The 14210-nt window shown below is 52.9% G+C and overlaps 1 protein-coding gene across 6 annotated transcripts; it reads right to left on the bottom strand.

Moving 5' to 3' along the window:
- Positions 1-2813: 2813 nt before the first annotated feature.
- On the bottom strand, positions 2814-13333 carry LOC143377526 (netrin receptor UNC5B). Of its 6 annotated transcripts, XM_076828845.1 has the most exons (13): positions 12700-13333; positions 10902-11116; positions 10259-10472; positions 6931-7269; positions 6143-6310; positions 5751-5915; positions 5273-5308; positions 4941-5208; positions 4719-4867; positions 3909-4642; positions 3409-3797; positions 3228-3329; positions 2814-3155 (listed from the first exon to the last, which is right to left on the bottom strand). In XM_076828845.1, the coding sequence occupies exons 1-13, from the start codon at positions 12758-12760 to the stop codon at positions 2984-2986; spliced, it is 3012 nt and encodes a 1003-aa protein (XP_076684960.1). In that variant the 5' UTR covers positions 12761-13333; the 3' UTR covers positions 2814-2983. The 6 variants fall into 6 exon arrangements, with proteins under 6 accessions (XP_076684960.1, XP_076684957.1, XP_076684956.1 ...); XM_076828842.1 differs by lacking the exon at positions 12700-13333 and having other exon boundaries at positions 4941-5205; positions 10902-11470; XM_076828841.1 differs by lacking the exon at positions 12700-13333 and having other exon boundaries at positions 10902-11469.
- Between the last annotated feature and the right edge of the window lie 877 nt (positions 13334-14210).

The raw sequence follows: 14210 nt of genomic DNA, 5'->3' as shown, positions 1-14210 counted from the left end.
GGAACTATGCGGCCACGTTTTTTGTTTCCCGGCCGCGGCAGAAATCCGACGACAGCGGAAAAATACGCCCGGTTCCTTTCCGACGCTGTTTTAGAGGCGAGCTCTTTGGCTCCTCTTTTTCACGCTGCTCTGGCCTCCTCTGTTTCCCCCTAATTTTATTCCTGCACCGAGCGCACGCTTTTTCTGGCGGAACTATTTTCACTCTGTGTAAAATAATTCGTGTTTGTAATGTGACCTGATTCGCCATAAACCCAAGCTCTTTGCTTCTAAGTTCGCCACTTCTCGTTAACGATTCGCAAGCAGGGGGGATCCACGATAAGATCTCAACCGTGTTCTCATTCTTTACAATCTTTCTTTCATTGCTACAGGGCAGCGGAGTTTCCCCTCTTGAAACGCTCGGATACGCTGCTTCTCCGTTGGATTCTCTTTTATTTCCCTTCGACGTGATGTAATTATTTGGAAGACGCCCCTTGGCCAAACGTTACGTGCACGTGCATCGGCCCAATGGCATGCTAATTGTGCCTATTTTGGCATCCCCGAGATTCCTCCCCATCAAAGTCGCTTTATTCCGACAAATTGTTGGAATTTAATTTGGTAGTCCTCAGAGATCCAATTAGATAATCATTGATAAATCATTGATGCTTAGGAGGAACATTCAACATAACCCTCCCTCATTTCTCCCACCAAAGGGACTCACCCCACTCGATCGTAAAGCATTTAACAATTTCGATTTACTTTCTCTTCCACATTACCCGAAATTGAATCCTGAAAATTACATCGACAATCGTAGCCATTCTTCCTGCCATTCCCCACATCGAATCAAAATCCAGCAATTAACACACTTTCGGTTGCAGTAATTACTCCCACAATTTGTTACACTGAACAAGCAAAGTCGTGCAACGCTGCCCGATACATTACTCATATCCATTCGAGCAATTGCTAGCAGTTACGATTAAAGCAATCAGCTCTGCGCAATTTATTCGCAGAGAATCGGCGAGACGCCGCGCGGAAATGGCCGTGTACAGGAAGCGAGGGAAACAGAGAGAGAGAGACTGAGAGAGAGAGAGAGAGAGAGAGAGGTAGGCAGATCGATTTCCATAGATGGTTCGATCGCGATATCTCTCCGGACAATTCATAAAGGCACCCTCGCGCGGCTGTTTTGTACGCGTCGAAGGATGGCCATTGGGGGTTGGGGGTTGTGGTGGAGTTGCGTGTGCGTGACTGGGCGCGTTCGCGTTCTCGTTCGCGTTCGCCCTTCCGCGTTAACGGAAGCGAGTCGAACCGGCGCGGCAGCCGCCAATCTGATTGGCCCTATCCTTCTCGTAATTGCCTGTAGATCCCAATCGCGATTAGTCGGGAAATTAATACGGTTCTGGGCCTGGAATTTATGCGACTCTGACGTGGATTATGCATATACGATACCGTTGGCCGCGGCAATAACCGCGTCGTTACGACGACGTTATCGGGGCGAGCGCGGTCCGATTCTGAAATCGCTGCTCCCTCGATTCCGCGGCAACGGATAGGGCCGACCGATCACGACGGACTCGGTAACGCCGTTGCACGTTCGGTCAATCAAAGCTCCGCGTATCCCGAACGAAATAGCTCGAGGCGAGAGCGAACGAAAATTCATCGGTAACTTATTCGATTACTCGAGTTCTTGCCAGGAGTCGAGGGTATCCCATTACAATCCCCCTGCGATTCATTTCCGGCCGGAAATCTGGGTCGACCGTACGGTGCGAGCGACGCTCAGGCGTTGCAGTGTTTTGCGCGATGGATTGCTCCCTCTTTCGCGATCGAGTCCAGCAGTTTTCGACCGTCGCGCGAGGAAAGAGGACAGGGCGTCCAGCTGACGGCGAGTCACCGACAAAGAGAGCGTATCCACGGGTATTAGCGTGAAAGGGTGACCGGCACGGCATCCCCAGCGACGCAGGTCAACAGCCATTGTCCGACGGAATTACCACCAGCGGACTCCTGTGATTAAATGCTACCCCCTCGCCCTGCCTGCACCCTCCAACCCTGTGGACGGTCCTTGGAAGAGGATGGAGAGGGAGGAAGAGGGAGACAGAGGGTTGGACGAGGGAGGAAGAGGGCCAAAGCGGAGAGACAACCTCGAGGGGATGGCAAAGGGATACATGCATACCTACCTATATACAAGGGCTGGCATCTCCGCATACCTATAGCTCCTCGAAGCCTGCCAGAATCCCGGAGACCCTCACTTCCCTGTTCAGCCGGATAATGCCCATTGTTTCGAACATCCCACGCATCCTTGCTCTTGGACGCGATACCTAGAAGCCTACCTGAAATGCTCGCGCCGCGATACCGTGCGCCCCGAATGCTCAAGCCAAATGGCCGCCTAAATATACCCGCGACTGTATCCTGCTGCCACCCTCGCGCTCCCCGGCCGCCATCGAGGAACGCGGCGTCGGTATTCAGGTGCAAATTGGCCCAGAACGTCATTTGCAACTTCCGATCTTGCTGCGGCTCCGGGCATTGTTGCCCGGGATCCCGATGATCGAGAGGACTCGGCGACCAGGGAACGCTGCGGAGGGTTCGCGCGGACGATTATCGTCCTTTCATTGGGGGGAGGGTCCAGGGTGCGAGGCGGCGATGTTCGAAAGACAACGCCTGCGGCTATTGCTGCCGCAATGGGGTTCCGTGGGAATCGGAGGTTTTACATGGACAATACGGTCATTTATGGGGTAGTCTGCTGGAGGATGGGGAATGGTGTCCGTCAGAGCCACCGCGAAACCTATTGAAGCTCTGTTTCGTTTGTTCGTAAAGGGGAGGGAGTAATTTAAAGAACGGAACGAGCGTTTGCTATAAACGAGCTTTATGTACAAACACGGTCGCTGTCTCTATACAACGTTGTTTCTACATCGATCTCTTCCTTTTAGACGTAATATATATCTCGCTTTCTGTCTATGTACAAAACGTTGAAAAGTTGTGAACGGTTGGTTCGTGATTGGCAGTGGGGGTTGGTGCCTCAGATCCACGGTCCGAGACGACTTTCGAGGACGTTGGCTGCATCCACGCGGCCCATCAGTCTTAAGTGGTTCAGGAGATCCGCGAGGGCAGTGGCCTCCTGGTGTTTGGCCTCCCACAGGTCCAGGATGTGCTCCGTCGGGCTCGCCTTCGTCGCGAAATAGTCGACGTATCTGAAATAAAATCGCGACCGGCGTCTTGAGCCCCGTGTTTCTGTTGCGCGGATCTGATGGAGGGAAGCTCACCGATCGACTTGAAGCCTTTGTGCCAGCATCCTCCAGTCGTTTCCTCGGGCGCTGGGCGGGTCGAGACACTGACAGAGCTGTTTTCTCAACGTTTTTGAGAATCTTGAATGAAGGCGAACGTACACATCGTTAAGCAGCGCGTAGTCTAACAAAATATACTGAGCAAAGGGTTCAATGGTACCTGAATGGTCTTGGAACAACAGATTCTGTCGACCTGGTGGAATTCTTCCCTCTTAAAACGACAGACGACTCCGTCTTCGTAGTCCTCTTCCCACCGGACCCATTCCTCTTCATCAAGTCCAAATCGATCCTCAGGAACAGCGCGTGCTCTTCGAAACCACACTGGCAGGCGCGCAGCTCGAAGCTGAGCCTCACTTCACCCACCATCTTCTCGATCCTGAAGGATCTCCTGACACTCGATTTGGATGAGGTCCAGATTCGACGATGAGGCACCTCCTGGCGCTCCACGAATCCGCTTTCTCTATCCTCGAGATCGATACGGAGGGGTGCGCCACCCGCTCTGAGACCTAGGGCTCCGTGATCGATTCGGGTTCCTCCTAATCGACGTTCCTAAATGAATCAAGCAACTTTTCTACTTGATGTATCTCCTGAGAACTCTGCCTGAGCATCATAGACCACCCCATTCGCATTCCCACGTCCGTTGCGCCTTCAAAGACATACCTGTTCCACCAGAAGCTTGAACGCCGCCTTGGTGTCCTCCATCAGGTGGCACCTGATGTGATCCCTCTCTCGCGACAAGAAAACTGCCACGCAGATCCTCTTCACGGCTAGTCCTGGCGCTACAGCAGAGTTCTCCCCAGCCACTGCGTAGACACTGGGTGTCTCAGTGACCAAGAACACTCCACAGTGATCTAACTGCGCGAACGGTTGCCCGGGGAGGTTGATCGGCTCGCCACCCAGTGTCAGGATCTTGCGCCACATCGTCGTGGAGGTGATGTTGGAGCTTGCGGACGAGTTGGTCGAGTTGTTGGAACGAGTCTCCAGGTCTAGGTCCGTGGACCAGAGGCTCAGCTCCCAGTTACCGGTCCTCAGCTCGGCGCAGTGCTCGAACTGAAGGATCACTGGCTTCACGAGATCGATGCCACTCGGTCCACAGGCAACTATCGCCGATAGCAGAGTCAATCCAGACGGTAGACTGGGCCTCAAGGAGTCATCCCCAAGAACAGCCAGGTGCAAGCTGTGCCTGCGGCCGCGGGAAATCGCTCCTTCAGGTACAGACATCGAGACTCCAGCCTCTGGCACCACGAGTAGGGCACCTTGCTCATCCACTATCGTCCTCACGATGAATCCACCGGAGTCCTCGTAGCTCTTGTCGTCTTCTCCGACCCTTTCGTCCTCGTCGTGGTCCTCGTTGTCGTCCTTGGTGCTCTCTGGGTTCGGGCGACTCGTGGAACCTGGAGACCAAACGTCACCAAAGATTGACTGCTGCCTGTCCACGAAGCTCCAGACTCTATTGCAGTCATTCCTTACGAGATGATCGACCTTCCTCGTTGTCAGAGAGCCCGCGTCCTCGCTGAGAGGTCCTGCAGGAAGACCTGGTAACCGACGAACTGGGCGATGGCCTAGTTGTTGAAGGCAATGAAAGCTGTGGAACGTCGTAGTGGTGCTCCGAGCAAGACCTGCGTATCGTCAGAGAGACTTTCAACGGGGGACAAGGATCGATCAGACTTTAACTCCTCGAGAGTCGTTTACCTAGACATTCTGGCCGCGTTCGACTCGTCTATCACCTGCTCGAGTCGCCTGTCCACGGACAGCACTGCCCTGTCATTCTTCGAAACCACGGATTTCGCTAGGTCCCCGGGTCGATGGAAATCTAACCTCGCGACACCATACAGAGCCATCCTTTCCTTCCGACGCATCAGTCGGACGACAAAGATGGTGGTACATGCTAAGATAACCGCTGCCAGGCTCAGAGTGATCCACAGAGCCAGTATGCTCCTGTGATCGATCGTTCTAGCTGCTGCGGTGCAAAGAGCGTATCAGACGCGCGTTCTACAAGTGGGACACTGCTCTGAGGTACTTACCTTCTTTGAACACTCGTGGTCCTTCCTGCACGTAAGCTGCATGCGAGTGCAGAAGGATGAAAAGTGACTTACTGTACGGAAACAGACGTGATTTCATAGACACTGTGGCTCTAAATGCACAGCCAAATAACGTTCGCCTTCTCCGCTCCGACCAACGATTAACTCCGAAAAATTCTGCTCGACCGTAACAGTCCCGCGGGTTTCACGTAACAATAGGAGTGTTCAGGGCCTCCAACGGGCCGGTTAATCGAAGACGATTACGCTGCAGTCTTTCGCGACGCAAATAGGAGATGGAGATCTTTCGGCGAGTCATTATTAATTTGAATCGCGAGTCGGGGGCCGCGACTGGCGATGATCGGGCACGACGAGAGCAGGCCGCGTTCGCTCGTAATAAATTGTCCGCCGTTGGCCGAGTTATCGAACAATAAGAAGACAAAGGAACGGAAAAAAGCGACGGGGAACCCAGCTGGAGACTCACCATTACATCGATCCGCGGAGCAGGACTCGACGATGACGTCCTTGCCCTGACAGGGACGGCCGCCATTGCTCGCCGGGGGGTCGTTGCAGGATCTCCTCCTCGCTCTGGAACAATCAGGACCGCATGCAGACCACGAGGACCAGCTTGACCATCTGCCGTCCACCGCTGAAAGCAACGGGTGAACTTGAACGTCACGATTAAATCTCGGTTATCAGATTCGTCCCGGCCCCCACGTGGAACGTGGCTACATTCTTGGCTCAGGCCTGTGTTTCGGGTGCCCCGTCTTTGACGGCGTCCCCGACGCCACCAGAGACACGTCTGCGCCCGGGTTTAGGGACCTTTTGATGTGCCATTGTCGAACTTATGATTAAACGGTTGCGGTCTCCGCTTACCCGGGCAGGAAGGATTGCACTCGACCCTTTGCGTGGCTGGACCCGGACAGGTTTGACCCCCATTGATGGGCACCGGGTTCGTGCACGTCCGTGTCCTCTTTTGTACACCTCGGCCGCAACGGGTGCTGCAGTCCGACCATCCGGACCAGGAAGACCACCCGCCGTTCACTGGCAACGAATCCAGAACGGGCAGAATGTTAGAGGAGGGACGGAACAAGGAAAGAGGTGGCTAGAGGGCCGTTGACCTTTCACGATCGGGGGTGGAATTCGAATTGACAGCGCTCGAGAAATTTTGAATCATCCTAGAATTCATGACTGGCGCAATGAAGCATGACGGGTCTCTTCATAAGTTCAAAGTAACTGGTCTCTCTTCTAACGAGATGCAAACATCGTATTGCGAGAGGAACGGTTAAGAACCTCATAAGGCAAGGATGACGGCGGGATGCAGGAAAAAGCTACGCTGAAAGCGATAATTATCAACGACGAGTACAATGTATTAATTTCTATTCAGTCCCTGAACTTTCCAGGAACAGGTTCCAACCTCACGGGCCCGCGGTATCATAAAATTTCCCCGGCGCTATCGATCGAAACAAATTAACACCACCACCTTCATTCAACGCGTCCGTCCTCCGCCGCACTCGCGTAAGAAAGAGATTTATTATATTCCAGCTAATTATCGACGATCCGCCATTACGGTTTCTAATTACGCCGAAGTCGAAGCGGACGCGCCACGAACGTTGCAATATTCATGGGCGGCCGGGTCTCACGGAATTCGCAAGAGGTCTCACCGTAAACCGTCAGCACCGCCGGTTCACTGACCCGCCTCGCGCCGATGTTCTCGGCCACGCAGGAGTAATTCCCCTGGTGCCTGAGCTCGGCCTCCCCCAGTATCAAGTGTCCGTCGGTGGTCTGCACGAAGCTTCCGGCGGATGACACCTCGTTGGGGATGCTGTCCGATATGGAGGAGAGCTGCGTGGAGCTGGCGATCGTCTCGAGGGGCGAACCATTCTTCAGCCAGTAGACCTTGGGCTGCGGCACCCCCAGCGGCGGCGTGCATCGCAGCTCCGCGTTGCGACCGGCTTCCACGGCCAGCGAGTACGGGGGCGACAGGAAGTGCTTCTTCAGGTCTGCGTTCGCGGGCTTTTTTTAATATACGACGGAAACACGGGGCACGAGGGCTCGACAGAGTAGAGCGGGGCGGGGTGGATGGAGAAAGAGCGGACGGGAGTAGTAGGGCACTCAGCGATATTAGGGCGCGTGTACAAATGCAAGGGCGCTTTCATGGACCGCGTCTATACGGTTGCGCCGCGCCGGTGCCACCAGGAAAGGCAGAAAAAGATTTCGCTCGATCCGCGGCCACGAGGGTAGCTATTCGTCCGGCCAGCCACCGGCTATGGTATATTATTCGGTGTGCCGTGTGTACCGCGGCAAAATAGGTGCCTTTATATCGTTCGTAAAGAGCAGCAAGCAATGGCACAGCGGGAACGCCGATCCACCTACCGGCTACATTCTTGCTCCCTGCGGTCGTCTAGACTACTTTTGACCCGATGCCATATTGCGCGGACCCGGGGGCTGCTTTTAATAAAGCCGTGAATTGGAAATATGAACGATTAGATGCGCCCCGCAACGTTCATTCAAGTGGCTCGGCTCCTGCGTGCGGGAGGCCAAACGGAGTGGAGTGATCATTTGTTGCTGGCTCCTGCAGATTTTCTACCGTTTTGCTGAACGATTCAATCCAATAAGCAGTTGCAAGGCTCGTCTAGGAATGTTCTTGGCGTCACGGAGAACTGACGAGTACGCATTCCTCGGTGCATCCATCGACAGCCTCGAGGAATTTCCGTTCGAACGAACCGGAAGCGCTGGAATTAACCGTCGTTCCGCCGCGTGTAATCGCTCCCCGAGGCGCGTAACGGAATCCTCGCGAGATCAATTCGCTCGTATCCCCGGTGTTGAAGGGCGGTATTCCCAGTCGCTAGTTATTCTTAAGCAAATGCTTAAGCATTCGGCATCCTTTACTAGCTACTGGGTTAGTGGAGGATGCCGCGTGCTTAAGCATTTGCTTAAGAATAAGTAGCGACTGAGAATACCACCCTTAAGTGTTTTCCGAAATGCTTGCGGAGGCACTTCGATGACAGTGACTCGCGACGAGACGCGGCTGCGATCGATATTCCGCGTATTCAATTTCGAAAGCACGTCCGTTTCCTGTTTGCGCGCAAACACCGATTTAATTCTGCTTCCTGTTTGCCCCGCGTGTTTGCGCGCCTCGCCGCGACGCGTCTGAATGAAAATTGCTCTTTCGACGCGAGTGCTCGCTCCGCGGGCGCGGAACTCCGTTTTCCTCGAAACAATCCGCCTCGTTTCGCCGCGCTAGGAGATCGAAACACGCGAGCGGTGCTCCCGGGAGATTGAACGATTCCGCGATGAAGGGTTGGAAAGTCTGAGGAGGAATGCCTGCGACGCGTTGACGGGAGAATTTTCACGGGACCCTTGGAAAACCGTTGTTCGTGCAATCTCCTCCTTTGAGCTCGAACTCCGCGGATCAATATGAGGCGCCTCACCAATTGCAAATCTTTCTTGCAAGTCAATGCCATTCGAGCACTTGACTTTCCCCGTTACAGCGAGCACTGACGCTAACCCCATTGATACGAACTGCTCGAGGAAAGCAGCACGCAGATGAAAGCCCGGATGCAAAAAAATTGTAGGTCTGGGTGCATCGTCGCGCGACTTGAATACCGATTCGCCGCGGTTCACAGGTTACCATTCCAATTTGCATGCCAACGATACACGTTTGCCGTTCGCCAGAAAGGGACGGCAGAAAAAAAGAGCGAATCACACAACAGACCGGTGCACAGTGGGGAAATTTTGCGATTTTATGGCCAAAACTACAGAAATGAAAATTTTTAATTTTACAAATTTAATACAAATGCCAATTGAAGAACTGTATCCATTTTCGTGGTCAGAACCTTAACACTTTTTTTTTAATATAAATTACGTATTAAAAACCGAAGCATAATTATTTTGAGGACAAAAAGATATCTCACGCACCACCAGGAATTCAATCCATGCCTTCAAATTATTTTCAGATCTTTGAATAACACAATATAAGTGTTTGAAGCAACTTGAAAATCTGGATTAATTCTTTGCGATCGGTCTAACCTCGCATGAACATAAATACATTTGCGAGTCTATACGAGCTTTGTATTAAAACACTTAACAGTAAAATTGGTGGTATTTGATAGTCATATTAGTTCTTCAATTGACATTTTCATTTATTTTGTCGAATTGAAAAATTTCTTTTTGTGGTTTTGGCCATAAAATCGCGAAATTTCCCCACTGTGCGGTGAAAGGGAGTTGAGCGATCCTGTATTCACAGGTGTTTGCTTTGCGATAGAATATCGATTAGATTTTCGACTACGGTTTACGCGTCACGAGATATCCGGTGAAAACAAGCGGGCATCCCTCGCCGCGCCGCGGGGGTGGCTAACCCTCGTCGACAGCGAAGCTTACGAGAGTGAATTTCCCGTCGGGCTATCTCGAAAACCCCTGTTCGAGAGTCGGCTACCGCTAATCGGGTTAATGAAGTTACGTTTTATGACCGATTCCAGGTGCCATACCCGCTGCCGGCCGTTTTCTCTCGATCGACCCCCGTTAAATGCCTCTTTCGCGGCCCCCAGCCATCCGCGAATACGCTACAATTACGCGTTCATTCGCTGCCGCGCCCCTCGACCCAACCTCGCCTTCTCGTTTCGGCTGTACGATCCGAATTATGGAAACTGTTGTTCGGTGGAGTTCTCAATTGCACCCGCGGTATTCTATTCTCCGATAGAGCAATCGAACGCCTCGATAAACAAGTGGTGAACTATTTAGATAACTCCATTACCGGTGCAACTCTGGGCGAAGAGGATCAAGGGGATTTCTCCGAACGAACAGCATGGTCAATCCAGTCCGGTCAATCTTGGAAATCGCATCTTATGGCGCGGCAAGGCGCGAGGGACCTCGTTCGATCGGGCACCCCCGTGGATATCTAAGAAGGGTCAGGAAAAGGGATCGGTGGGTGGAAGAGAGAGGGAGTGGAAGCAAAATAGAAGTGGAGAGATTGGAGTGTTCTCTACTTACAAGCGACCTCAACCGTGGCTGGCTGCCCTCGAATCTGACCTGGTCCCGACCATGCCACGCACTCGCACTTGAACCTCTCCCTACCGAAGTACTCCTCGACCTCGTTCCTCGTCACGTTCAACTCGACCTCGACGACCCTCGTCCCGGTACGAGGGTCGACAAAATCCTGGTGCTGCGATCGCTCTGTCCGTTCACCGTTACAACGGAAGTACACCTGCGAACCGACAGGGATAAGGTGCCGCGGAGTTGGTCGAATTTCCGCGACGCGTGAATAGAGTCGGCCCAGCTAGTCAGCGAGCTGGTCGAGTGGTTAATAAGTCTCGAGTGGAAAATGACTGGAGGTAGGTGGCCGCGGGACCTGTTCCATGGGCGCGTGAAACGGAAACGGGCCGAAAAGTGACACTTCTGCGGGGCTTTGTTTCTGGGCTTCGACACATCTCGCGGATCCCATTCTACCTACTTGGCGCAAAGGTCTGCGTGTGAAATGAACTTTCCCCAGCTAGTTTCTCGTGGGGGTTGTTTCTCGGAGAATTGATGGCAATTTTGATGAAAAGTTTGAGAGGGTGTAAAGATTCTAAGTTTTCGTATTTTCTGATTAGAGCAGGTTTGTATAATTTAGAAGGGGGTGCAGTGTCTTTCCTACCTGAAGAGCATGTGCAGCGCGGCAGTGGAGGGTTGCCGGCTTCCCCTTCACGACGAACGTGTCGACGGGCTCCGCCAGGAAGATCGGCAGCGAGCCACCCGTGATAAGATCGGTGTCGCTGGTTATGGTCGCGGTTTCGTAGTCGCCGTAGTCGTAGTCGTCCACCGGGTAATTCTCTTCGTCGTCTTCCTCCGCGTCATCCTCCTCCTTCGTGTCTGAAAGTAAGGAGTGACTTCGCGTTATCTGGAACCTCAGACCACGAAGACCACCCTCTCGGCGTTGCTCCCAAAACAATTCATTCGCCACCGAACAAATGAACATAACAATCTACTCCGACTTCCGTTCACCACGCTCGGCGCATCCACCTGCGGCTCTAAGCGGCCGATCCGTCCGCTGGAGTCGTTATCCCGTTAACTTATTACCACGCGAGCGCGCCGATAAAGATCGAAGGCTGGCGCCGAGTGCAAAGGGTTAATTCAGCGAGCGAAACGAGTCGCGTCCGCCGAGAGATCCCGACGATTTCCCCCGACGATCGCGGCCGCGTTAACAAGCCGAAAGACGTCCAGGCGATCGGACGTTCCGCGAGGGCGTGCGGAGGGGCGCGAGTCGGCCGCGGTAAATTTAGACGTCGCGCGATGGGAACGGTAAAGCCCGGTTTAACGATGCGTACCGGGGGGATTTTACGTCGTGTATCAGTCAACGGGATCCTCTCGCTTAGGAGATCTCTTAGTCTTTACACTTGGCGTATATACGCGATGCCCGGGCCTCTTTCTCCGCCCTCTCGCTCTCTCCTGGCCGCTGAGTTCGCGCGCGGGCAACTTTATTACCCTTGCACGAGTAGGCGACCGCGTCTCTTGTTTGACTCGGAGCAGTAAACCGTACGGGCGGGTGAACGACGATTACCCGCGGCTGTCACGTTCACGGGGAAACATGTCACGATCTCGAGCCTGGGGCTTTGTAGGATATCAGGCTGCTCCCGTAAATTCCACCCGCGAATTTATCTCCGTCGCGGCAGGGGCGAGGGGGCGGTGTTTGGACGCGCCGGGGCTCTTTGCCGCAGCTGTAAAGTTTCCGCGATGGTAGTGGTCCCCGGAAGTGTCTTCCGATATCGAAGATGATTCGAGAGTGATAGGGGGTGATGGCGACCCTTGTTGCGCACTGTACGGACGTTGGACACATTGGGGAGGTGTTTTTTATGTTATGTGGACTTTGCTTGGTGGGATTTTTGTGATGCTTGCTTTGAAAGAGAGTGGGAAGCACGTGATTGGATGTTGCGGATGTCGTTCATTTGTAATGGGGATTTGTTTTGGAGGTTTTTTGGTGTCATCTGGTCGTGGAGGTGATTAATTGCACCTGGTGCGAGAGGGCGAGCGTCAGGGGTGGTTTGTTTTCATTCTCTTAATTAATGATTGGGATTATTCCATATTGAAATGTATGATGGTGGCGATGATGATATCATTCTTTTGGATGAGCTTGTTTATTCTGGTATTTTCGAAAGTTGTGTGGAAAATAAGTTAATGGTAGATCGATGAGTTTTACTAATATAAAACTGTTAACAGAGGGGTAATTAGTGAATCTTCCTTATTCAACGACAACGCAAACGAACTTCTACTGTACGCACTGCAAGCCCGCCAAAAATGCGTGATCAATCACAGCAATGAAACCGCCTGTTGACCAGACACTTGCCCATGGAAATGGAACGAATAATCGATCGACTACCAGTAGCATCTTCAACTCTTTGGCCCGCGGAACGAGCCAGCAGATCTACTTGTCGATAACTGAATCAGTGGATCCTTACTTTCGTACGCGCTGGCCAGGCGAAGGAGCGCCAGAAGCAGTATGCTGATCTTCATTTCCATCCTGGTCTCACATCTCACTGAAACCAGCGTTCCAACCACCGACTTTCCCAAACAAACGAACCGAACAAAAATTACTCGGTCACGTCGAACCCCGGTCTCTCAGCGTCCCAACGACATTGCACGTGGTCACCGTTAGAACATCCCTACCCCTCGGTATCACGAATTAACGTGGAGCTCTATCGACATTCCGCCAATAGATCCAACGTGTCTAGTCCAACGATCGTTCATTTTCAATTTTTACCAGAAGCCCTACGAGTTACCAGCCCCTTTCACATTACTATTCTTTCTGTTTTTTTTTTATAAAAAAAAAAACGACAGCCACTGGTCGTCAATTAGTCCCAGTTGTAAATTACATGACAGCTCAGCTACGGGCAGAGGGGATGGGGTGGCACTTGGTCGGCTGCACTTCCGTTCAACCGTGCAACGGGGGGGATAGTTGGAGCAGGATAGAGAGGGACACGTGACCACTGGCTGCGAGGGCCCCCGTGGCGACCGAAAAATGGAGACTAAAGGAAACAAGGGGGGTTGGTAGCGCAGGAGGGTTGCTGCTGCGCGATGCTCGCGGCTCGGCACGCGGTAGACGACTGAACTTGCCGACGTGCGCGCACCTCTATATATACATATATACACGTCTCACTTCGATACCGTCGCTCTTCTTCATCCCCTTGTCGTCGGGGGTGGTGGTAGCGACGCCGCCGCTGCCACTGCCGGCGAGAGAGGCTCCCGCTGGCAATGCTCGTGCCGCCGGAGGCTGCGCCTTCTTCCGCGAGCGCCGGTCCTCCTTCCAGGAAGAGATTCGTCCGAGCGGGACGCGTGCTGCTTCCTTTTGCGTGCGTCCTCTCGACCGTTTCCACTCGATTGTCCTATATACGAGTTATTCTCCACGGACGGCAGGGACCGACGCAATAAAAGTCGAACACGCGGCAAAGTTCCAGCGGCGACACGAGGGGGTGAGATGATTCTTCGCGAAGATTCTCGTGGGTCTTGGGCTTCGTTGCGTTGCCGTGAATTCGTGTTCTGGTACCTTACGACGGAGTTGGTGGATGGATGTCTGGGGGGAAAAGTAGATGAGGTCTTCTGAGGTCTTCGAGGTCTAAAGTTGCAAGAAATTGAGGCTTCTGAGCGATGGAGTAATCAGGAATCTGGAGATTAGATGATATATATATATAGAACGTGGGTGTGCTTTCACAGTAATCCTCAATCCTCACTGCCCGCCCAATAAGCGAATTCTCAGCCCCGTCTTCTGAGCATCCATTCACTTCCAGACTTTATCTTGCCCTCAGTTTCCCCGTCAGATCGCATCGTGATGCGTGTTCCCGTCACGAACTCATTACATATTAAAACCTGTCGAAGTCAAGACGCGACCTTGACACGTTCCCGCGTCGAAGATCCAATTTTCCTCCCCTTCGTCCGGTGAATAACTCGAGGGGTCATTGTTACTCCTCATCGA

Source organism: Andrena cerasifolii, chromosome 16 (genome assembly GCF_050908995.1).
Source record: "Andrena cerasifolii isolate SP2316 chromosome 16, iyAndCera1_principal, whole genome shotgun sequence".
Lineage (NCBI taxonomy): Eukaryota > Metazoa > Arthropoda > Insecta > Hymenoptera > Andrenidae > Andrena > Andrena cerasifolii.
Note: the sequence above shows the minus strand (reverse complement) of the source record. Positions and strands in the feature narration are given on the sequence as shown.